This window comes from Nicotiana tabacum, chromosome 22 (assembly GCF_000715075.1).
Source record: "Nicotiana tabacum cultivar K326 chromosome 22, ASM71507v2, whole genome shotgun sequence".
NCBI lineage: Eukaryota > Viridiplantae > Streptophyta > Magnoliopsida > Solanales > Solanaceae > Nicotiana > Nicotiana tabacum.
In genome coordinates this window covers 40031748-40057720 of record NC_134101.1, presented here as the reverse complement: position 1 = coordinate 40057720, position 25973 = coordinate 40031748, and the positions used below count along the sequence as shown (strand labels likewise).

At 38.5% G+C, this 25973-nt stretch overlaps 3 protein-coding genes across 3 annotated transcripts; 1 reads left to right on the top strand and 2 right to left on the bottom strand.

The window, feature by feature from the left end:
* The first annotated feature begins 1178 nt into the window (after positions 1–1178).
* LOC107802755 (ras-related protein Rab-2-A-like) lies at positions 1179–1886 on the top strand. The gene has a single exon (XM_016626314.2). It carries the CDS (start codon positions 1251–1253, stop codon positions 1884–1886), a length of 636 nt encoding a protein of 211 aa, XP_016481800.1. The 5' UTR covers positions 1179–1250.
* Positions 1887–4973: 3087 nt separating this feature from the next.
* On the bottom strand, positions 4974–6659 carry LOC107802761 (NAC domain-containing protein 2-like). The gene is made up of 3 exons (XM_016626321.2): positions 6360–6659; positions 5984–6261; positions 4974–5893 (listed from the first exon to the last, which is right to left on the bottom strand). The coding sequence occupies exons 1-3, from the start codon at positions 6520–6522 to the stop codon at positions 5438–5440; spliced, it is 897 nt and encodes a 298-aa protein (XP_016481807.1). The 5' UTR covers positions 6523–6659; the 3' UTR covers positions 4974–5437.
* A 15732-nt stretch (positions 6660–22391) lies between these two features.
* On the bottom strand, positions 22392–25764 carry LOC107802756 (uncharacterized). The gene is made up of 4 exons (XM_075245053.1): positions 25464–25764; positions 24935–25100; positions 23672–23772; positions 22392–22613 (listed from the first exon to the last, which is right to left on the bottom strand). Exons 2-4 carry the CDS (start codon positions 25030–25032, stop codon positions 22468–22470), a joined length of 345 nt encoding a protein of 114 aa, XP_075101154.1. The 5' UTR covers positions 25033–25100; positions 25464–25764; the 3' UTR covers positions 22392–22467.
* Positions 25765–25973: the final 209 nt, after the last annotated feature.

The window sequence follows — 25973 nt, the reverse complement described above, 5'->3', positions numbered from 1 at the left end:
AGGATCAATTTAATTGCACGACTGTCTAGGCCCCACGATGGGCGCCAAACTGTTTACCCGTAAAATGGTATAGTTGAATTTATACGTAATTTCTAGACAAGTGAACTAATTTGATCCTGAAATAATGCAATAATTGAAGAAATGTACAATACTTAGCCTTGAAATATAGACGAAACAGTAGAGATGACGGTTGCGGGAATAAAATTTCCGGGCACAATAATGATGGGATCAAAAAGCAAGAATGTAAGATTGTATTAAGTTTCGTATAAAATATAGTATAAGTTTGCTAGAAAATTCGTATGTCCTACAATGATAACTGAGCTCACTATTTATAACTATGTCTAGGGAAGGAAGTCCTAGGAATGTGTCCTCCTTTAATGTCAATTATGAGGGTCATTGATAAAGACGTAACGGTGAACATAAATGCCAAATTCTCTGTAACGAACCGTCGCTTTTAATTCTTGCAGAATATTACCTATTAAATACTACTGGGTGCAGAGCATTTAATACACCTTTATGAACATTATCCTTTCCGGTGACAAGCAGAATGACTGCGTTAATTCGGTCTTCGGTCATTCCTGCCTCGGGTTCCACATGTCCTCTCTATAGACGACCACGCATCATATCATATTTCACCCTATACAGTAATATAAATCTTTCACCGTTCAAACTTCACTAAATTTTTAATCAATTTCAAAGTACTAAATATTATGAAAATATATATTTCAAATAAGGAAAGATTTGATAACCAAAATTTTAGTTGATTTAGAAGTACTAAATATTAGAAAAATAATTAATTAACGATTTTATCCAATGTGAAATCTATTTTTTAGGGGCACAAAAAGAGAACGATATTTACTAAGGACATTCGTGTTTTTAATATAGTATAGATAGATATAGATATAGATATAGATATAGATAGACTAGATGGACACAAAGGAAATAACAAAAAAAGGTTTCCCCAACATTTATACCGTCAACGGTGCAGTAAAGCAATCCTTGGAAAAATAGAATTAGGAAACTAATACAGAAATTCCGTTTGCTAATGCAGATAGAATTGGGAAAAGCACTTCATTCTCCTATTCAAATCAGAATTAAAAGAATAGCTAAATCTATACCTATAAATATACTACCCCAATGATCATTTCGTTATTCAATTCTAGCTAATTCAGTTCATCGATTTGCTCCTTTTCCGCCGTAGCATTGTATTTAATTTTTTACAACAAATTGCGCAAAGCCTAGAAAAAAAAATGGCGTACGAGTACCTAATGAAGTTCATAATAGTGGGCGAAACGGGAGTAGGAAAAACCTGCATTATGAACCAGTTCACAGAGAAGCGGTTCGATCCGGTTTACGACGTCACAATCGGAGCAGGATATGGATCCAGAATAATCACCGTACACAAGAAGCAAATCAAGCTTCAAATATGGGACACGGCGGGACAGGAGAAATTCCGGTCAATTACGAGGGCATATTACAGAGACGCCGCAGGAGCTTTGCTTGTTTACGATGTGACTAAAAGGCACACTTTCGAGCGGCTGTCGAGTTGGCTTGAAGATATACGGCAACAAGGCGACACAACAGTAATGGTGGTGGGAAACAAGTGTGACGCCGGAGAAAATATTAGGGCTGTTAGTGCAGAGGAAGGCGAGGACTTCGCGAAGAGTAATGGATGTTTGTTTGTTGAAGCTTCTGCTAAAACGGCGTTGAATGTGGCGGCGGCGTTTAATAAGACGGCGGAGAAAATATGTGAGAAGATGGGATACGGAGATGTTGAGAAGGTGGATGAAACTCCGGGAATTAATATTTGGAATTGGAAAAGGTTTAGGATTGGAAGGACGAGTAGTGACAATATTGATGGAGCTGCTGCTTCTAAAAGATTCTAACTCATGTTCTTGTGGTTGACGCTTTGTTATGTTCTTATTTTTTCCCTTTTTTATTGGATAAATATTCATTATTCACTCATAATCACTTTATTTTCTGTATTATTAAACACATAACAAAAATATTACTTTTATTACATTTTGAATATTCACGTACATTGTTATATAATTCAGATATAAAAATATTCATAGGTTTTCCATTTTTCAAATTTTCCCTCCATCTACTTGTAATTTAATTTGTTTCCTGGTTCTAATTTTTAATATGATGTTAAATTTATACAAAAATCCTCCAAACAGATGCAAGTTCATTAATAGTCTGGATTAAGTGCAAAGACATTGATGCTTAGAGCAGTTCATGATCCTTAGAGATGGTACAGAATATATTTTTCCACATTGGTTGGATAAGCTTTCTAATGAGACTTATGATAGCTTTGGAATACTCTAATCATTTTCTTAATTAAGGACTGCGTTGACTTTACTTATAATAGTTTTAGAATGCTCTAATCATTTTCGTAAAGATTAATTGTACACGTTGGATGTTCAACTTCTTTGTTATGGTCGTGCGGAGGTACTATGTTCAAAATGTTATTATACTGTAGTTGTAAAATAATTATGAAGAAGAAAACAACGTAGACAGAAATGTAGAAGAAACAAAATTTAATCCGAATCCATTGAATTCACAGTGTTTTCTTAAGGAACTTAATCCCCTCTTAGTATTCGAGGTTGTGGATTATTTCCTCCTAGGATAGAACGGATTACACACTGGTATAGCGGTACTTCAAACCCCAATGTTTCAACGAACACAATGAGTGGTAGCAAATCATACATACTGTTTTGTTCGTAGTTAAAACAATGCAGAAAGGAAGAGGAGAACTCAGAATTTTCGTAAGAAAAATCTGAGGGAATGGTCTACTATTTATAGCTAACAGGTTGGTTTTAAATGAAGAGGTGCAACTCTTCAGAGTGACGGTTTGCGTAAGAACGATTATTACGTAAATGACTACTTTTTTACGTTAATCTTAATATTAACAAATAAATTTGGTCCAAAAAATTAATCAATCAATCATATGACCGGAGCCGGAGCCGAGCGACGATGACGACGACGCGAGGCTTGCCTTCTTCTTAACTCTTTTAAAGCTAGAAGAATAGCAATTGTATATATACTCATCAAAAGTCTTTTCCTCCTCCAATAAGAGACAATGCCCCTTTGTCAAGGAGGAAAAATCAAAATTTATTTTTAAGCTAAAATAAGCTTAAAAACCTAAAGCTTAAAAACCCAACACAACATAACAAAATATCTTCAGGATCTTGACACTTAAAAAGTCATATCTGCTTCCTATCATCATTAAAAATTCCCAAGTTGCTGACCTTAAAAAGGTTAATTTCACATGTGATAATTCGAATTACAAGTCAAATAAATAAATATGTAAAAATACTTAATCTCCTAACAGTTTATTGTTTGAGTTGACCACACAATTCAACAATGCTTTAATCGCATTTCTCAACATGTGAGTTATAGTACTTACTTTCCTTTAGGCCAACCCTTCGAGATTTCACGCCAATTTGAAATATGCAGGATCATTTTGAGTTTTGAAAATATCAACAAATAGCTATCACATATTAACAATTTATTACGAGGTCATCTAACAAAATAAAACGAAAGGTGGATTATCCCACAAAACAGAATAGTGGTACTCCCTCTGTCACACGGCGAACTTCGAATTTCAAAAGTCAAAAGAGTTTTTCTTTGACAATAATATTTTTATGTTTTTTTAAATATTTTGAATTGTTAATTATTGTGACTTATAGTAATTTTTACGTAATTTTTAAATATTTAAATTTTATTTCAAAAAAACTTAAAAACTTTATATCCAAATAATCAGAGGCAGATTTAGGATTTGAAGGTGGTGGGTGCCATAATTTCCTTTAATGTATACCTTGTAATGACCAATACGCAATTTGTTAGGAACGTTTAGTCGGTTTATTTGAGTTTATTCGGGTCAACCTAATAGGTATTTTGAATTACATCTCAGATATTAAAAAATAAATGTAATTAGTATTTTAAATAATGAATAACACCTTTATTATAACAACACAAGTAAAATCAATATTTTCACCAGAAATTACATCTTTTCTGTATTTTAAAAATAAATTTACACAAATAAGATAACATATTCAATAAGGGAATTACATAAATCAGAATAAGAATTTTTTTTTTTAAAAAAAAATCTTCGGTAGATAAATTATACCCTATAGTATAAAATTAAATAAACTACAAGTTCCCAAAAATCAAAATCATAAATCTCATATTTTTTAAAGCAATGCTTACGAAATTTTTCATCATAATTTAATAGTAAAGTGATTTAAATTATATTTAATAACCATATAATAACAAAAAAAATTATGATATGACAAAAAATGAAAAAAAAATTTGATCTCAATCCAAAATTTCCATTAAGACCCAAGGTTTTCGGATTTGAAAGAAGAAAACTCATAAATTTAAGATTAAAAGGAATGTTTATAAAGAAGAAAACTCATAAATTTAAGATTAAGAGAAATACTTATTTTATATAATTTTAATGTTTTGGAGTCTTTGTTTTGAGTGTTCTTGCTAGAAACCACGTATAAAATAATAGAATAGAGAAAAAAATATAAAAATAATAAAACGACAAATAGAAATTTGGGAGGTATTCGAAAAGGGAAATGACGGGGACAAAAAAAAATAGAAAGCATAAAGATAAAGAGGAAGTCTGTCTATTGGAAATAACTTCTCTATCCTCAAAAGGTAGCGGTAAGGTCTGCGTACACACTATTCTCTCCAGACCCTACGGTGTGAAATAATACTAGGTATGTTATTGTTTGTTATTTAAAAGAGAAAGTCGGACAAGTTTCAAGATAAATTTCGAGAAAAGCCTTCAAAAAGGTCTAATCAACCATGTCACATTTGGCGCCCTTGTCCGAATTCATGATCAAAATTAAAAAAATTAATTTTCGAAATCCAAACTCACCACATAAATAACAGAGGAAACATCTCATTTTAATCATTGATTATAGAGCAACATAAAGGTAGGATCATATCACAAAACAAAATAGCTAAAGATATAAATAAGATATTATTGCATTCCTCAAATTGGCAGAATACATAAAAACCCATAATGCTAGTATAAAAGAGTTCTAAAATTTCAAAAGTAAATCAACCCAACAACTAATGAATAGAAAGGAAGTTTGAAAAACACCTAAAACTTGCCATACTACTAATAATAACTACTCTCAAAACACTAAAGTACATTCATACGTAGCACAAAAGTCTCATGGTCATTATGTACTATTGAAATGATTATAGCCTCTCTTTCTGTTTTTTTTTCTTTTATTTGTAATTGCAATTTTATTAATTATATATACAAATGTTGTCTTCACAATTGCCAATGTGAAAGCAAAAGACAACCAAAGATGCTACTACTATTCTATTACAGCCGCACGTGCGCAGTCACGGACCTTAGCTAGTCTCCTTTGACACTTGCGGCCGAAAATTGATTCACGAGGCTTCACTTGGTTTAAAAAGGTTTGTGCAGGTGCATGAACATATCCTGCAGCGGCGACATCTGATAACTGCTCTGGAACTGTGAACCTAACAAGCTATTATCCACTGTTGTGGCACCGGTAGTGGCATCCATGTAATTAAACGGAAGATCAAGGGTAGATTTCTCCCAGTTAGTCAGCTTCGGCTCGCTCTGCACTTCCCTCTCGCACGTGAACTCCGGCGAGAGCACGTGCTCCGAGCAGCTCGAATCGGAGTGGATCTTCGGAACTGAATCCGACGGGTCCAGGTAGAAGAAGTCGCTGTGTACTTGCTGCGGCGGCGGCGGAAGCGGTGGTAGAATCTCCGGCTTCCGATCCTCTGGAGATTCTACCATATCCATATAGCTTGTGTTCATTTTCCGGTTACTGAGTTGATTCTTTTCAATCGAACCCTTTTTGTTGTATATTCGGCATAAAACCCAATCATCCAGCTGTAAACAAATAGAAACCGTCAGATCAATCGAAATTCAATCTAGACCGTCAAAAAAAATCGATCAATCCTAATTCTGTTCTGTGCTCACCCTTAAGCTATTGTTATTCTTACGAGCAGATCGATCAACATCAGCAAGTCTATATTCATGCATGATCCAATTAGTCTTCTCTCCTTTAGGAGCCTTGCCGGCGTAAAACACCAATGCTTTCTTAATTCCCATTGGCTTCGGATGTCCAATCGGCTTATCGGCACCAGTCGCTTTCCAATAACCAGTTCCAGCAGCTCGATTTGGGCGTGAACCGTTCGGATACTTTCGGTCTCGAGGTGAAAAGAAGTACCATTCTTTCTCCCCATACAATGCCAAATCTGAAACAGAAATACCAAAATTTTGGTTAATTCAAAAATTCACCTTCAAAATTTTCAACTGTTCTATATTAACAAAGGTGAAGGAGAACATTACTTACGAGGAAGATCCCAAGGGTCATACTTGTAGAGGTCAATTTCAGCAATAATTGGTACGGCAATTGGCTGGGAGGCGCATTTTCGGCATAGATAATGCATCACAAGCTCTTCATCAGTTGGGTGAAATCTGAAACCTGGAGGTAATTGCAACTCCGCTGCTGTCATTTTTTTGATATTTTTTTTCTCCCAATCAATTTACTCTCCCTTTTTTCTCTTGTTTTTTTTAAAGATTTTTTTTTTTGGTGGGATGTCTAAATACAGAGTATGAGGGAGAATAGAATAGGAAAATGCTTGAAAGTTGAAACTTCGGACACAAGGGAGAGAAGCGAATATATAGAGATTGTAGAAGGGACACGTGTCAAAGATAAGCCAAGAGATCTAGAAAAAACGTGTTAAAATAATCAAAAATAAAAATGTAAAAAAAGTGATGGACACGTATGCAAGAATTGAGTTGGGTAGAATGCGACAGTAGGTATCGCTGACCTGAGTAGGAGGAGTAGGGGGTGGGTGCATTTGGTCACTGCTTACGCACTGATTTTTGGACAGGAGTGCTAAAGAGACTAGATGGCTCGGTTGGTTCCTGGAAATTTCTGGTTTGGTTTTGGGTCGGAGTTATTTGGAACGGCAGTGGACACGTATGTCAGGTCGATGCACGCTTGGTTATTTGGTGGCGTCATTTTGACAAATTGTGGGCCTTCTTTTTATTTTATGTACTTTTTTATTAAATAAAATAAATTAAACAGAAAAGAGTTGTGGAACTTTTTTGAAGTAAGGTGGGGGTTTGGTTTGTCCTTTGGCAGTTACAATTGAATCACTTTTTTAGGAGATCAGCAATGTGTCACTAATATAGTGAAAAGCACGGTTAGTAGTGCCACATATACTAATGACGAATTTGACTTGAAAGAAAGGAAATAAATGAAATATATATTAAAATAGATTTGAATTCAAGATTTAAAGTTTATAGATTTTTAATGTAATTTGATCAAAAGTGTAACTTTTGGTTAAAACAGTTTAATTCATATAATAATATGTTGAACTTAGTTAATAATAATATTTCTTGATGTTATTTCCAAAAGGTGAATAATGCTGGTGAGATTTGGTGGGGGATTGACAACAATATGCATTAACTATTCCAAAAAGTATGAGCAATAATATAACAACAACTAGCAATAAATGACATTTAAGTAAATAGAATGAATGATTCACCTAATAAAGTATGAAATAGTTGATTATCCCTCCTCAAAATGATGAGTGACAGACAAATCCCAGAATGTTCGAATTATTCTCGGATCTGAAGGAAAAGTGTGGGATAATTCGAGCCAGAATCTAGATAAAAATATAGTGTTTGTATCTTTGTAAGAGAGAGAGAGAATCTTCAATCAAAAGTTTATTCTTATCAAATGAATGTCACGTGCCTTACACCATTGTCTCCTTTTCTATTTATATGAGATATTTTTTTAACAAGCCCTAATAGTTCAAATGCAGAGAATATCCACTAGAATATTCTCTTTAATATCCTATTTTAAAATCTAGCCGTTACAGCTTTGCTAACAGTGCTCGACCTCGACCCTTGTTGACATCTCGGCCACGAACCTCGCTGCTTCCTAGTCGACCTCTACTGATGACGGCTTGAAAACTCTTCCTTTAGCGTTATCTTGTCTTAAATATTCTAGGGTAGATTTTGACCTATACAGTTAGTCCCTCCGCTTATTGAGGTCGACCTTAGTCGGGCTTGATGAGCGGATTCTGTTCGTCGTGGTCGAGATGATTGGACGAGTGGGCAACATGGCCTTTCATGAGCCGCAACTTTTGGGATTACGTTGTTCCTGGATCAAAGTGATGTCATGACGTCATACGTCATTATGGTGCGTTTTCCCGATGCGTTGGTTCTTTTCGCGTGCGTCTGTTGGTTAGATTTGTCGCTTCGATAATGGTGCTAAGTAATGATGACCTAATTTTTCGGTTTCGATGCCTGAGCTCTTATAAATAGGGATGTGAAGACACACACTCAAGTTTTATAGATTTTCTATATCGAAACCTTGTACCTTCTTATTCTTGTTCCATTGTTGTGCATCTTCTTTCCCTGCCCTAGCGATCCCTGTTGTTTTTAACTCCCCGTTACTTTGAATACCTTCTCTTTCGTTAGAACCATGCCTAACGCATCTTCTAGTCCCAGCAAGGAGGGCGTCTCCGATGCCGTTGAGGATGAGAACTTCCCTACGGTGGAGGAGATAGTTCCTCGTGGTGAGAAAGTCACGTCTTATTTTACAACGACACGTGAAGCTGAGCCCGAAATCTCCGAGTCGGCGATGAAAGAGGCTGATTTATTAGAGCTTAGGGCAAAATTCGGCATTCCCACTCGCATCTAGTTGGTCCATGCCGTGTGGGATGTGGTACAAGTCCACACCCCGGGTACTGTGCGTTCTATGCTTACCCTTTTTCTTTTCGGCCACGCATTTCCCCTTCTTCCACTGGCGGAGGAGTTTTGTCGTTTCTATGGCATTTTCCTGGCTCAGCTTGCATTATATATCTATAAGCTCATCAGGATGCTTACTAAGTCTGCGGAGCTGGATGAGGTCGAGATCACTCTTCGGCATCTGATGCACTTAATCGCCCCTAGTTTCTATAGGGGGACGATGTTGAACCTTCGCCACCGAGGGGGCAAGTGCCTGGTGGTGAAGACAGATGACAAGGCTAGCCGCCAATTCTGGCACAACTTCTTCTTCGTCAGAACTGAGGACGTGGTGGCAAACGCAGACGGCTTCTCTAAAACTTGGAACTATACTTGTAAGTGTCTAACCTTTCTGTGTTGAGGCATTTGGTTTACTTTGCTTAGTCACAGGTTCTGATCTCTTGATCCTTTCTTATGCAGCCAAGACTTCGCCCCCTCATTTGGTCCGGGACCTTTCTAATTGGGTCAGCTAGCTCCTCCCTCACATCGCGGAGATTCGTGAGTCGCCGGGCTTTCTCAAGAATTTTGGACCTGCTCTTTCATTGACTGGTGAGTTTCTTTGCTTTGGCTTCTTGGATACTCATCTTTTGTGGTTCACTCTAGTTGACCTTTTCTTTTGCGCTTCTCTCAACTCCAGTTCGAGGGCCTTCGAGGAGGCCAGGAGCTTTCCCACCTGCATTTCGTAAGAGGAAGACTGCTACATCTTCGGCTTCTACCCCTTCTACGGCCGCGACTGAGCCTGCTCACTCCTCGGCCCTGCCTGCCGCTGCTTCAGCATCACTTTCTTTTCTATATGCGGATTCTTCGGCAGCAGAACCTTCGGCTTCCCCTTTGTACCGTCTTGTGGATGAAGAGGAGGAATCATTGCCAAGTGAATGGGGTTTGGTGCCTCGTAAAAGGAGGTCACTGGACGTTAGCGGCGGGGTTGCCCGGGCCGTGGACTTTGTGATGGATAATTTTGTCCTTCGTGAGACGGAGACCATTGTCTTTGAAAACGACGTTGAGATGACGTATGAGGTTCCGAGATAGGTGGAGGTTGACGAAGACATGTTTCTCCCTTCTGCGATGACGGAGGGCGAAGGGCCAGCTGCGAGGGCTTCTGATTTTTTGCGGCATGAGGGGTCGTCGACTTTGAAGCCAGTTGTTGATACTCCCTTGTCGGTCGATGGGAGAGACAAAGGCGTTGCCGAAGATGCTTTTGAAACGGGCTCAGATATTGACGCTGCTGACCTGGATGATAAATGAGGGGTTTACCCAACTCGAGGTGAGGTTGGAGGGGTCTACGAGGACCATTGCGATCCCCATGGATTGTGATCTGTTGAAAAATACGGAGAATGTAGTCCTTGCCCTTGGCCCTCTTTGCTCCAAAGTGGAAGGTGAAGCCCTCAAAGAGCTGGACGTTGTCACTCTGTCGAGGAGCATAGACGGCCTCGCTCTCAGGGTGAGTATTTCAGGGCTTCGTCTTTCTAACTGTAGTGTTTTTTTTGTTCAGTGTTTCGCCTTTGTTGGCAAGTGAGTTTTCATTTTTGCTTTTATTTTTCTTCTTATGATTGCAGACCATGATTCTAGAGATTGAAAGTTCTTGAAATGAGGAGAGGCGTAAGAAAATAATTGAGAAGTTGGAGCGTAAATATTTTGAGTACCGAGAGATTTGCAGCCGTTTTGGCGAGAGCGGCAACTTACAGGACCTTCATGAAGAGTTGAAGGAAAAGGACGACGAGCTGGTGAGGGTCATTGAGAAATGCAACGTCCTTGAAGGGACGTTGAGAGGTAAATAGGAAGAGCTCGAAGTCAGTAAAGGGGTCGAAGCCTAGTGTAACGATCTCCAAGCTCAGGTGGTTTCACTGCGTGCCTAGTTTGAGGAGTGTCAATTTAGAGCGGATGCACTAAGTGGCGAGGTCGCCGAGAAGGCAGAGGATCTTGAGAAGGCGAAGTTCGCTCGGTCGGAGTCTTCGAGGAAGGCGGAGTGATTATGCCCGAGGGTCAGTAGGTGTTAGTTCGAACAAGGTCGAACATAACCTGAATTTAATTATGGTCGAGGGCCGGTAGGTGTTAGTTCGAACAAGGCCGGACATAATCTAAATTTAATTATGCTGACGGCCGGTAGGTGTTAGTTCGAATAAGGCTGAGCATAAGCTAATTTTAATTATGGCCGAGGGCTAGTAGGGGCCAGTTCGACGAAGTCGAACATAAGCTAATTTTAATTATGGCCGAGGGTCGGTAGGTGTTAGTTCGAACATAACCTGAATTTAATTATGGCTGAGGGCCGGTGGGTGTTCCGATAAGTGCAAAGTTTGTCGAAATCATAAACTTTAAGCATTGTTGCTTTGGTTAAACATTTGGAGAAATTTACTAATTTTCGGGCGTTGGCTGGCGTTCGAGTCCCAGTCCCAATTCCAGTCTATCTAGTTACTTCATTGGTTGAGCTGGAGAGTGCTTGAGAGGTCGAGCAATGAACTAGCCGTCCTGGTCCCATCTTTGTGTACTTTGACTTGAAGTGTTCCCTTCGTCGCTTCGTTAAAAACCTCCTCGAGAAAACTCAATTGGGACATAACTCAAGTGAGGGAAAAAAGAGTACGACTTGGGGGACACATTTTCTCTTAAAAGTTGAAATACTTGAGGTGGGTAATATTCCAGTTGTTTGGCAGCAGCTATCCTTCCATTGTTTCTAGTTGGAATGACCCTTTGTTGGCTTGTGCCGTGATTTTTTACGGGCCGCCCCAATTTTTTCCTAGTTTGCCTTCCCGTGGGTCTTTGCTCGCTTGTGTTTTAGCTTTAAGCACGTAGTCCCCGACTTTGAGTGGCCTAACCTTTTCGTTCTTGTTGTAATAACGTTCCTCTTGTTGTTTTTGGGTGATCATCCTTATGTAGGACATGTCTTTTCGTTCCTCAAGTTCGTCGAGCTCCTGTCTTCTGCTTTCATCGTTCCTTGGTCCGCTCTCATGGGAGTACCTTAGGTTGAGCTCTCCGACCTCGACTGGTATTACTGCATCGATTCCATAGACTAAAGATTAGGGCGTCTCTCTTGTACTCGTCTTTGGCGTTGTTCGATAAGCCCACTATTTTTCTGGTAATATTTCCGGCCATAGTCTCTTGGCGTCTTTAAGTTTTTTCTTCATGATGTTCAGTATCGAATTGTTGGAGGACTCTGCTTGCCCGTTGCCCGTGGGGTGGTATGCCGTCGATAGTATCCTTTTGATATGTCATTTCTTAAAACACTCGGCGGTCTTCTTTTCTGTGAACTGGGGTCCGTTGTCGCGACTTATCTCTATGGGGAGGTTGAACCGGCATATGATGTTTTTCCATATAAAGGCGATCACTTCCTGTTCACGTATTTGGGCGAATGCTCCTGATTCCACCCACTTAGAGAAATAGTTAGTTAGAACCAAAAGGAATCGTACGTTACCTCGCCCTACCGGGAGGGGGATGATGATGTCCATTCCCCATTTGATGAACGGCCAAGGTGAGGTGACCGAGTGGAGGTGTTCGCCCACTTGGTTAATCATCGGGGCACACTTTTAGCATTGCTCGCATTTTTTCATGAAGTCTACGGCCCCCTTTTTTCATGGTGGGCCAGTAGTATCCTACCCGTATAAGGAATCTGACCAGAGCCCGATTGTCAGAGTGAGCTCCACAATGGCCCTCGTGGACCTATTCGAGAACGCGCCGCGTCTGGTTTGGGCCCAGGCATTTTGCCAAAGGGTCACCGTAAACCCTCTTATACAGGTCGTTGTGGATGATATTGTACCTGGCCGTTTGCATTCTCAATTTCGTGGCTTCTTTTTTATCATCTGGGATTGTGTCGTCCTGCAAATATGTAATAATACGATTGCGGCAGTCCCAAGTTAGGCTTATGGTTTTTACCTCGATTTGATCAAGTGATGAGTTGAGGAGGTGGACTACGTTCTTGTCTCCGATTGCCATACTTTTTGTTGCTGCGACCAATTTAGCAAGGCCATCTGCCTCAACGTTCTGTACTCAGGGAATTTGGTCGAGTTGACATTTGTCGAACTCGGGAAGCAACTTGTAGATTTCAGTTTGATATATTTGCAATCTTTGTTCTTTGATTCGGTAAGTCCCTGTGACTTGGTTGACTACGAGTTGGGAATCACATCGTAGTTTCAACCGCCTTGCCCCGTACATGAGTGCTATTCTCAAACCTGTGATTACCGCCTCATACTTGGCCTCATTGTCAGTCATATCCGGAACCTTATGGACTGGCGGATCACTTCGCATGTTGGGACTTCTAGTATGAGTCCCAGTTTGGCCCTTGACACGTTGGATGCACCGTCAATGTATATGACCCAGAAGTCTTGTGTTTGGGGGGAAGTTTGAGAGGCTTCTCTCTTAACTTCTCGCATTACTTTTGCGCTGAAGTCGGCGACGAAGTCAGCAAGCACTTGTGACTTTATCGTTGTTCGCGGCTGGTACGTGATATCGTGCTCGCTCAGCTTAACGACCCATTTGGCCAACCTTCCCGATAGCTCGGTTTTATGCAAAATGCTTCTCAGGGGAAGTTCGTGACGGCCAAGACGGGGTGGCACTGGAAATACGGTCTAAGATTTCACGAAGCTCTGACTAAGGCCAGAGCTAGCTTCTCGAGATGAGGATACCTCGTCTCGGCGTCGACTAATCTTTTGCTAATATAATAGACGGGGGATTGCATACCTTTGTTTTCTCGAACCAGGACTGCGCTTACAGCTACTTTGGATAAAACGAGATACACGGGGAGATGTTCTCCAAGCTCTGGTTTTGAAAGCAGTGGTGGCGACGACAAGTATGCTTTTAATTCCTTCAGGGCTTGGACGCACTCCGAAGTCCATTGGAGGCCATTATCCTTCTTGAGTACGCCAAAAAATTTGTGGCACCTATCTGACGATCGTGAAATGAACCTTGACAGGGTGGCGACCCGGCCAGTCAAGTGTCGGTATCCCCTCGATGGCTTTGATTTGGTCAGGATTAACTTCGATCCCCTTTTGTGATACCAAGTAACTTAGAAACTTTCCTGAGGCCACGTCAAACGCACATTTTTCGGGGTTTAGCTTCATTCCGTATCGCATAAGTATGTCGAAAGTTTCTCTCAGATGGTCGATGTGATCTTCTTACATTTTGGACTTGACTAGCATGTCGTCTATATAGACTTCCGTCGTCTTACCGAGTTGGTCCTTGAACATCCTCATCACCAACCTTTGGTAAGTCACCCCCGCATTCTTTAACCCGAATGGCATGATTCTGTAATAGTACGTCCCTTGATGGGTGATGAAAGTGGTTTTTTACCGATCCTCTTCTTTCATGAGGATTTGATTATAACCTGAATAAGCGTCCAAGAAGCTTAGTAGTTCGTGCCCGACTGTTGCATTGATAAATTGGTCGATGTGGGGTAATGAGAACGAATCATTTGCGCATGCTTTGTTTAAATATGTGAAATCCACGCACATCCACCATTTTCCATTCTTCTTCTTAACCATGACCACGTTGGCGACCCATTGAGGTACTTCAACTCCCTGATGGAGCCATTCTCCATCAGTTAAACTTACCGCGTCAAGTACCGCGTCATTGACTGCGGAGTTAAACTTATGTCTGACCTGTCTTACTGGGGAGGTGGAATGGGTCAACAGTCAGTTTGTGTGTGGCGATTTCCTTTGGGATACCCGGCATGTCTGCATGGCTGAAAGCAAACAAATCTGCGTTAGTAGTTAAGAATTGACGAAATTTACCTGGTTCCTGAAGTTTGCAGCCGATGTAAGCTTACTTGTTGTGGTCGTTGAGATCTAATTGAACGGGGTCGAGGTCTTCTATGGTCGATCCTGCTGCTTCGACCATATCAGGGTCTCTAATAACGTCCTCCCTATCGTCACATATCGACCTCGGTCCTATTGATTGTTATGCCTCTTTTCTTTGTCCTCTATTTGTTGAGTAATCGTGCTATCTAGGGCGATGCGGTAGCATTCCCGGGATGTGCGTTGTTCTCCTCGTATGCTGAATATTCCCTATGGAGTCGGGAACTTGATGATCTGATATAAGTTGGAAGGGATGGCCCTCATGGTGTGTATCTATGGTCGTCCTATTATGGCGTTGTACGCCGTGTCTTGGTCCATGATGTGGAACGTGGTTTCCAGAGTGACTCCACCGACCAGAACGGGGAGTGTGATTTCACCAGATGTTCAATCGACTACATTGTTAAAACCAGTTAGCGTGATGCAATGCGACACTATCTTGTCTTGTGGTTTCATTTGTGTAAGTACTCGAGGATGGATAATACACGCGCCACTCCCATTGTCTACCGCAATGCGTCTCGCATCGGTATCTAAAATTCGTAAAGTAATAACAAGGGCATCATAGTGAGGGAAAGCCAAATCGTGGGTATCCGACTTATCGAAGATGATACTCTCTTCGAGTTCGTCATACCGTTCGCGAGTGATTGACCGTTTGAACTTGAGGGTAGTGGTGAACTACACGTTGTTGATGGAAGCGTCGTCCCCGCCATCGATAATCATGTGAATGGTGCGAGTTGGTGAGGGCGGTTTCGGCAGTCTTTGATGTTGTTCACATCCTCTGGCAAAGTTGATCCTTCCCCGTTCGCTCAACAACTTTTTGAGGTGTCCTTGTCGTTACATGTTTACGACCTCCTGCCTTAGGGTGATGCAGTCTTCGGTTTTGTGCCCTCGTTCTTGGTGGAACTCGCAGAGGGCGTCCGACTTCCTAGTACTTGGATCTGACCTCATCTTTTGGGGCCATTTCACCTTTGGTCCGAGCTTCTTCAAGGCATAGATTATCTTTGCAGGTGACACACAAAAGTTGTGAGCGAATAATAAAGGGGGAATACCTCTTTCGTTCCGGTGAGTCCCTGTCCTTGATCTAGACGAGCCTTTTTCATGGCGGGAGGAGGGCGCAACGACCGCTCTGACATATGGTTGATGCCGTTTCTTGTTAGGTCGCGGAGCTGCAAGGTCTCTTCTGGTATCATTTCTTCGATTTTTTCTAGGTTCGACCTGTACCGAGGTCAGTCGATGAGTTGGTCCATTGAGGTCGTCCTCGTCTGCTCGAACCTCGGCACAATATGCGTTGTGTATTTCATCCCAAGTGGTTGGAGGGTACTTCATCAACCGACTTAATAGATTTCTAGTCACCCTCGAACCATCCCTGCTCAGCCCGTTCTGGAAGGCTGCGACCGCCATCCCTTCTGACACGTTCTACAATGTCATCCTTACTCGGTTGAGACGGGAGAGGAAGTCCCTCAATTCCTCTCCTGGAGACTGTTTAATAGCAAATATTTTGTTCACTCTCGCCTCGGCCTTCTTGGCCCCATCATGGGCCGTTACGAACTTGTTGACCATCTCTTCGAAGTTTCAATGGAACACGCAGGTATTTGCGAATACCATGTTAACGCTCCTCCTGTGAGGGTTTCACCTAATTCTTTCAACAAAATGGAAGATACTTGTTCTTTGGCGAGGTCATTGCATTTCACGGCGGTGATGTAGTGAGTCACATGATCTTCAGGGTCGGTCGTGCCAACATATATCCTGAGGTAGGGCGGCATTTTAAAGGTTTTTGGTATGGCATGTGGGGCGGTGTCATCATTATAAGGTTGCTCGACGAATCGGCTGGCATCTCTCTTCGGCAAAAGCTTAGGGTGCCCGGTATATTATCGACCCTTTCTTGGTGTTCCCTCATTTGGTCCCGGAGTGCTCTGTTCTCATTCTCCATTTCCTCCATCCTTTTGAGAATGGTTGCGAGAGGGTTGTCGCCTGCACTATTAACAACATTGTGAGTAATACCTGTCGTGGGAGGAGGAGGGGGTTGGTTGTGTTGCTCGTCTGCTGGTTGTATAATGCAAGTTCTTGTGTTTTCTGTGGCCGCGTCCTGGGCGGGCTTGTTGAGGACGCTGGTTAGCGTGTCGATAGCCTCGCTTCGAGGAGCATTTTTACAGTTGCGGGCGTCTCCTCCTCCACAGATGTGGAGTCTCCCTTACCAAGAGACTTGTGATGCTGCAGTGAGGAGGCGATGTCCCATCTCGCCTAGGGGAGGCATTGGGCATTGCGTCTTCGTCTACCGTTTGGCAGCTTTCGTTGATGACGTTCATGAGGTTAGTTGGGAGGTCATTGATTATTCTCGCCCTTTCTTCTCGGTTACCTGTCATGTTAGGATTTTGTACGTACAAGAAAGAAGATCTTGTTTTTAGTTTTTTCACTTTTTTTTTTACGTTAGAGGCTCGTGTTGGCTTTAGATTTCGAAGAAACTAAAAGCTTAACTAAGAAATCCACACAGACGACCCCAAATTGTTTAACCAAAAAGTGTAACTTTTGGTTAAAACAGTTTAATTTATATAATAATGGGTTGAATTTAGTTAATAATAATATCTCTAGATGTTATTTCCAAAAAGTGACTAATGTTGGCCAGATCTAATGGGGGATTGACAACAATATGCATTAACTATTCCAAAAAGTATGAGGAATAATGTAGCAACGACTAGCAATAAATGAAAATAAATGACATTTAAGTAAATAGAAAGAATGATTCACCCAATAAAGTATAAACTAGTTGATTATCCCTCCTGACAATGATGAGTGACAGACAAATCCAGAATGTTCGAATTATTCTCGTATATGAAGGAAGGGTGTGGGATAATTCGAGCCAGACTTTAGATGGAAAGGTAGTGTTTGTATCTTTGTAAGAGAGAGAAAGAATCTTCAATCAAAAGTCTGTTCTTATCAAATGAATGTCACGTGCCTTACACCATTGTCTCATTTTCTATTTATATGAGATATTTTGTTAACAAACCCTAATAGTACAAGTGTAGAGATTATGCACTAAAATATTCTTTTTAATATCATATTTCGAAAACTAGTCGTTATAGCTTTACAAACTGTGCTCAACCTCGACCCTTGTTGACATCTCGGCCACGAACCCGTTGCTTCCTGGTCGACCTCGACTGATGACGGCTTGAAAACTTTTTCTTTGACGTTATCTTGTCTTAAATATTCTCGGACAAATTTTGACCTATACAACTACCATCTCAATATAATATATACAAAAGTTACTCGGTTACGATGAACCCATATACAATACTCTAGATATCGCACCCATTAAAACTAGTTTTCGAGAAAAAACATGCCTCGTAGGACAGAGAAGAGAAAATGTTTTAAAAGGTATATTCATATCATCTAGAATGTAATGAGAAAAATGAAATTCATATCGTCTAGAATGTTTGTAAATTCGGATTAATCGAATTGATAAGTTTCAGATGTAGGTGGATTATACAGGAAGAAAAACACATTGTTTCGTGTGGAACTTTCGTTAAGTCTCAATTATTGTCTATTATATCAATTTGTAGCACTAGGAACAAAGAACAAATGTTTGGTCGAAGCGGTTTACCCCTTTCACAATCACAACCGTATAGTGCATAAGTTCCATTTCTCCTCAAAGATAAGATCGGATGTGAACCTCTAATATGATTGGCTGATTTAGTGTCAAATCAGGTCATGTCCTGTTCCTGTCTAGACTATCGTTTCATCTTCTGTTTTCCATTTTATTTATTTTTGGGTCTCGCTTCGAATTTTTTCAAGCGATTAAAAGAAAATAATTGTATGCCATATTTTAGATTAGATAGCGTTAAATCGGGTAGCGTGCAGTTTTTTTTTTTTTAACAAGGAAGCGGTAGTCCCTATCCTTCGGGTGCACACAAGATAAATTTTATTTTTGTATAATAGTCCGCTAATCATATATGAAGGTAAATCGCACTAGACAAATTTCGTGCGACAAATTCAATCAAAAAAATATGCAAGTTATTTTCGAACCATAGACCTTCTATTTGGGAAGTCCCCTGCTCTGCCACCCCGAAAGGTGTAGGGTGCAGCTTGCTAAGGTATGACGTCATAAATTATTTAAACATTGTAATCCTAGCACATTTCAGTTAAAATGCTCCTAATAACTGGTAGTTTAACTAGACAATTATTCTTCCCATTCTAAATCATATGAGACTTTTTCCAATTTGACGCAGCTCGGTTCTAAATCATTCTAAGAATCCTTATCAATTTAACTATTCAAACTACAAACTTTAATATGTTATATTATCAAATTAAACTTTTTAACAATAGTTTAAAAAATTTCCACACAAGTCAAGTTAACATATCTCCGTATCATGTCGAATACCGTCGCCATAAATTGAAAAAGACGGATTAAAATATTACTGTTTAGAGAAGAAGAGCATGGCAGGGATGTAGTGTTTGCTTCTTTTTCCTGGACCACAGTAATTACAACTTAAATTTTACACTTCTACTATTATGAATAGCAATACTCAAATTTTAATAGTTGGAGAAAATTGAAAAAAGAGATGCATGATGTGCAAAGAAACTTACTCGGATTTAGGCATAATAATTCTGTACATAGAAATTCAATACTAAAAATTACCAAATGAAAAAAAATCCATATCTATTAAAGTATATACAAGTTACTGTTAGATAGTTTTAAGGAAAATTTAACAAAATGCTATGAGACTAGAGAATATGCCAAGGCATGTACCACTCATCCACTAAATTATTAGCCTTTTGAGACCTTTGCTCAATTAAGTGCGGTTTTTGAAATATTTATAGTCTGACACAATAGGACAAGCTAGACAAGTCCTAACTTTACTTTTCTAAAAAATGTTTTATGTTCATACTTCAGAACTGATTAAATAAAAGACTACCGCACTTTAATTTAGAGACTCCAACTTAAAACATTTATCAAAGCGCCTTAAATTGATATTAGAAAATCAAAATATTTAGCAGTAGGGACTTTTCTGTTGGATTTTGTTCATAAGGAAGAAAACGATTTTTGAATGCTTTACTAAATATTCCACGACAGTAGTAACTTCTTAAAAAAATATTTTCTAATGGTTAATCTAAGAATAAAGCTTATTGGAAAGGAGAACTAGACAAATTAATCTAGGAAATTTTAGTATCTTTTTGTCAACTTTTCCTTAGTGCGATGTGGTTATATGTCAAGGAAATATGCAGCTCGTTGAAGTTCGGTAAGATAGTTGACTCTAATCACGGAGCGAAAAGATTCTTCATAAATTTCAAGGACACGTTCAAGTAAGGTTTTTAGGGAAAAATTTACTATAAATATTCATTCATGTCAGAATATAGTAATTATGTCTGAATTAGTGAATTGTATGTGTTTTTCATTCTTGAATTACAAAAGTAAAATTGTAATAGTTACTTCATAGAAACGCTCTATCAAACTCCAACAATTTTAAATCGACATTCGACTCTACTATGTAAATAGCTTACTAATAACCATACAACTTAATGTATTAGATTAACACAGTGAATTTGTACCATGCTCCTTGGAATCATAATAAATGTTTTGGCTACGTTTTGAAACATAGTATCGACTGTTTGCTTTAAAAATAAGTGACTTGAGATAACAAAAGTGCATATGAAATAAAATGCGACGCCAATTGCAAGTTTGCTTTGGAGCGTGATTTAATAAAGTGTCACAGTGATGTGGTAATTTTTGAGAGCTGTCGTATCTTTTGTTTCTTTTCTTCGGAGAACCATCATCTCTAGAGATGGTGTTTCTATAATTCTATGGAGCTCCTCTTAATTACTCGATTCATTTTTCAAGAAAACCCCTTTATCAATTCAAGTAAGGAAAAAGTTCGAACAGACAAATAAAAGAAAAGATTGAGTAGGAACCGATGGATAATAGTATTGTTATAGGGTGCAATAGTGTATATTTCGAGCAAGTCCGTACGAGTTTCTCAAAAATTTCTCAATATTACACCTCACATAGTCATATGTATTAACTTCTATGTGGGATTTTATCCGTATACCTAGTGGTGACAAAATGGTTAAAAGACAGTTAACCACCCATATTATCCACTAAAAAATGGGTAGTATAATGAACTTTTTAAAAATGAGTCAAATATGGATAAGAACCATATTATCCATTTAGAAAATGGATAACCAATTGGTAATCAATGGATAACCAATGAGTTTAACTTTTACATTTGTAAAGCCTCAAATTGGGGGTTTCTCAAGTTTAGGAGATTAAGAATTCTCCCGTGATCATATTCAAGAAGTCATGAATAATATAATTACTCATATTATCCGCCGGTTAACCCGTTTTTTATCCGTATTAAATATGGGTCTGGTCGAATAATTTATCCGTTTTTTCACTACCCGTTTTCGACCAGAACCATATCCGATCCGACCCGCCCGTTTGCCATTATACCTATCAAAGGCCGTGGCGGAGCCACAATCAATGTAGGGGGTTCAATTAAATCACGCTCCTTGAAAATTTTTACTGTGTTAAATTTTTTCCATATACATACATATAAAGATAGCTTTTTATTGTAATTATAACGATAGTTGACAAATTCATTTAGATCACAAGTGCAATTTTTTTGAATCTCATTATAAAAATTCCTCCATTGTTCAAAGGGAACGAGCAGAAACTCGTGAGTAGAATTTAAAGAAAAAAAACAGATGTGGGGTTTTTGCATGACTTTCTAATATCAGGGAAGAAGTGATAGAATTAAAAGGTGTCTACGTGAAATGTACATATTGAACTCCACATCATTTTCAAGGTCTTCATTTTGACTAATGCTCCCAAAATGTACTGGCCGGGAAGGAAAAAAACAAGGTGGCTAATTTGCAAGTGGCCCGCCCACGCCGTACTTTTCCGCCGCCCTCTCTCTGCTGTCCACAAAGCTTAATTCTCTTTTCCTTGGACCCTCACTTTAATTTCATTTCCTCAACACCTTCACCAGTATCCAAAAAGTTTCTTATCATCTTTCCTCAGACACAGCCTGCTTCAAGATTTTAAGTGGGGTCGTAAAATATTACGTATTGTATGTACTACTAATAAGTTAAAAGAGGTCATCCTAGAATGATTTTGTAGTTTTCTGCAATGAGGATAAAGTTAAGCTATTTATGATTTGTTAGTATAATTGGCTTAATGAAAAGGATAATGACTGCTTGATGTGATTGTCCGTGTGTGAATGAAAAATAAACCTTGTGTGTATTAACTTCCATTTCAGCTCATTTGCTTTACGCCTATTACCCGGTACACTAAGTTCACAAAGGTATATTGTACGTAGCCTTGTCTGATTTACGCGTTTTCCTAATAATGACTAGCGTTTCAAGAATTAAGTGACCACAAGTTTGGTTGCTATGCTTATCGTCCTTCCACAACATCTCAAAAAGGCACGCACCATGTTATAATGCTCTACATACACACGGAAAAACATACATATAGATAAGAGGAATAGTGCGATTACTTTTACATTAGTTGTCAAAATTTATGACAATCATCCTTTTTAATAGCACTATTCCATGGAATAGTGCTATACCATGGAATATAATAAAATGCACCTATATATAGACTAAAAAATTAATACTACAAAGTATATGTATTCATGTAGCCGATCCCGAATTACATGTATGCATGCATATGGAGTGACTACCAGGCTCAAATATGAAATTTGCATATACAGCTAAAAAGATGATACTTAGACTCTCTTAGAGAATTACAATGTTTATTTAGGTTTTTTTTTAACTCGACTGATTTGTTCCACTTAGAAACTTTAACCCAATTGAGAATAAGATGACTTGTCACTTGTAATAAAATCTACAAAATCAATTAGAATACATGAGGTGACAGAATATTCATTATCTTCTTCGCCGTCGATGCATCTTATTATTCTTTGGCCTCAAAGACCTTCTGAAATGCTCTTTCCTTTGATCCCTTACTGATCTTCTTCCTTCAATTTTTCTAGACGCTCTGTGATATAAACTTCCTTGACCTTGTTCTTCTTCTGAAAAAGTACTAGAAATATAGACACCTTCAATATCTCTTTGATGTCTTCTTCTTGGCCTTTTATGCCGAGGTTTGATAAGAAAGTGTTGAAGCTTGAAGCAGAAAAAAGTGCAACAACAATCTAAGACTGAAAAACATGTAGAGAAGCATGCCCATGTACTTCTGCAAAGCAAGTGACAAATGCACCCACATATGCCCAACTTGTATAGCAAATACAAGAACAAGAGAACTGCGCATTACCAAAAAGATAATTATGTTATATTGTTTCCAACGATGTTTCTTTCACCATGAATGACCAAATGTTAACCCTCCACTTCATTTGATCGGGCATAAAGTTTCACAGAGAAGCAAAGATTTTCGCCATATACCAATAATATCCTTCGAACTTGTAATCTTAAACATGCCATGAGATTTCTATGGTCATAATAATGTAAAGCATTTTAGTACGGATATAATTGGAAGTTTAAAGATAAATCAATTCCAAATATATTAAAGTGTTATTTCATTTAAGAACAAACTAAAAAAAGTATCATATAAAACAAAACTGAGAGAGTAATACTTTTCAGTTAACTCAATTAATTAATCAGTCGAAGCAATAAAACAAGAGCTGCCAATAAATTGTGGCACATTGCCTATAATGTTAGACAACTATCTATATTTACAAGCACTTATCTGGTAACCGAGGCTTACCAAAAACGCCCCGGGGCGATGGTGTGGGGCGAAAGTTTCAAGAGGCATACGCTCCGCAATTTGGGGCGTACGCCCGGGCGTTCGGGGCGTACACCCGGGCGTTCGGAGCGCGTTTTTTTAGTAAGGAGTAATCCCCAGAGAATTTTTCAAATTAAAACAAAATTTGTTGAATTAGTCCTTCATATAATACTCAAATTCTCAAAAGTTGTAATTTTACCTGTTTATAAATATTAACTGTCATTATATTATTTTATAAAATATTAAAAATTAAATACCTATGGGGCTTACGCCCTGCTAAGACATATGTAAAACGCCCCGCCTTACGCCCACGCCTTTTAAAACACTGCTGGTAACTAAGAAACTCACCAAAATAGAATAGGATTGAGACCATGGCCAGTTTCAGCAAATGAGAAATGCAAAAGTTCTCTATGTAACAGAAGAAATCCCATGTCGGGCCGCATACTAAGCTGAAAAAACAGTACGTATATAATCAAGCCAGAGATTGTTTTTTTATTCAAAAAAAAAAGGTGGGGGTGGGGGTAGTAGGCAGCGGAAAAGAAAAATAGAAAAATATTTGAAATCCCGTATACAAATATAACCTTATTATTTTATGGGAAAAATCCAAATTTACCCCACTACTTTTGAATTTTGTCTACATCTAACCTCTGTTATACTATTCGGCCAAATTTATCTCTGTAATCAGCAGACTTTTAAAAATTACCCCTCAGTCCGTCATGTGACCTAGAATCTCCCAAATCATTTTAATTAAGTCACTTACTCTTCTTCTTGATCCACTATTTTCGAAATAGTTGACATTTACCCACTTTCATAATTGGAAAAAAAATAAGAGAAAAAAATATTAAAATAATACAACGGTTAGCAAACAAAGTATAGTAAATTGAAGAATCCAAATTAGGTAGTTTGTCTAAATTCCAAAAGTATTTACAACATTCCAACTTTAATGAATTCGTTGCACCAATAGTATAGGGACTTTGCAAGTATTAGTGATAGAAGTTGAAGTTCCTTCGAGATTTTATATTGTCGAATTCAACTTTGCTTTAATCAAATGTCTACTCATTGTGCATTCTTTAGTCAGTCGATCGAACTCTATACTAATCAGACAATAACAAAATATATATATTCGATTATATACATATACATACACGATGAGCAGCTGCATATAATACACAATAAAAGACCCTCCAAAATTTTACTCTGTGTATATGGTTGAATAAATAAATAAATTTTTAAACCAATTTCAAACCCATTATCGCAAGAAGAGAAGTGGGTGCAATGGTAACTAAAAATATCCATGAATAATTTATATAGTCTAGTAGCTTTAGCATTCACATCAATAGTAATTTCTGAAAATAGTGGAGCAAGAAGAAGAAAAGATTTAAATAAAATGAAATTGGGAGATTTTGGATTATCTAACAGATCAAGGGATAAGTTTAAAAAGTTTGGTGATGGTAAGGATAAATTTGGCCGGATAGTATAACGGCAGGGGTAAATTTGGACGGATAGTATAACGGAGGTTAAATGTAGATAATATCCGAAAGTAGAAGGGGTTGTATTTGGCCCTTTTCCTTTATTTTATTGAATAAATAAAGACTGGTTAAGTACATTTACCTGCATGACTTTCCGGCTAAAAAATCAAATGGATGACCAAAAAGTTTTCCCAGAATTGCACCAAACCCTGATAACAATGAACCAATTACATTCTCCATCTTATAAACCAAATAGATTCCACAAAGAGGACACTCCTTAATTACATTCTCATACACCCTTCCATTTTCTGCAAAAGATTAAATGAATTTTCAGAAAACTACAAAAAGTACGGAGTACTATAAGTGAAATAACTAGGATAATAGCCCTTGAACGTGTTTTAGAATGACAAAAATTAAGTTTTAAAGTTTGATAACTGCTTTTTTCATGTTTCATATTCACTAATTGGTGGAAAGTTTTCTAATAATATTTTACGAAATCAAGAGCATTGGGTGGTTTCTGAAATTTGTACGAAATCTCTGCATTAATACACTCGCACTTTATGCAGATTTAACCAACAGATACATATGTTCCTTATGATACATTTTACTGTGTAAAAATCATGGCATTTCTATTTTACCATTAAAAGATAGAGAAGGAAAATGGCACTTACAGTTGGACGTGTAGAAAACGATTGAGATATGCAAGTTATGGAGTCGTCTGAAATTGCCGTCTAAAACCGAATCAACATTTGAAGTCCATCGGCTTTATCAAACAGAAAATGGGCTTTTGAAAAATAATAGGGCCCAGTGATACTCCAAAAATACCATATCTACCTTTGTTGATTGCCCAATGGATGAGGCATAATATATGGGCTTTTGAAGAATAGTTGGGCCAATATATTTTCATTGGAGGGAGGCCTAAAGAACGGATGCAGTCAAATTTGTCCACGGATTCCGTTACAACAAAAACACATGTCCAGTGATCCCACGAGTAGGGTTTGGAGGAAGTGGGGTGACGCAAATCTTACTCCTACCTTGTGTGAATCAGATAGACTGTTTCAATAGACTCCCAGCTCAAGAAAAATATTTTCAAAACATATTTGAAAATACAAGAATAAAAAGCTATGATAAACATACTGAAACTAATATCGTCGTTCATGGATATCGTTGTCTACCTTTAA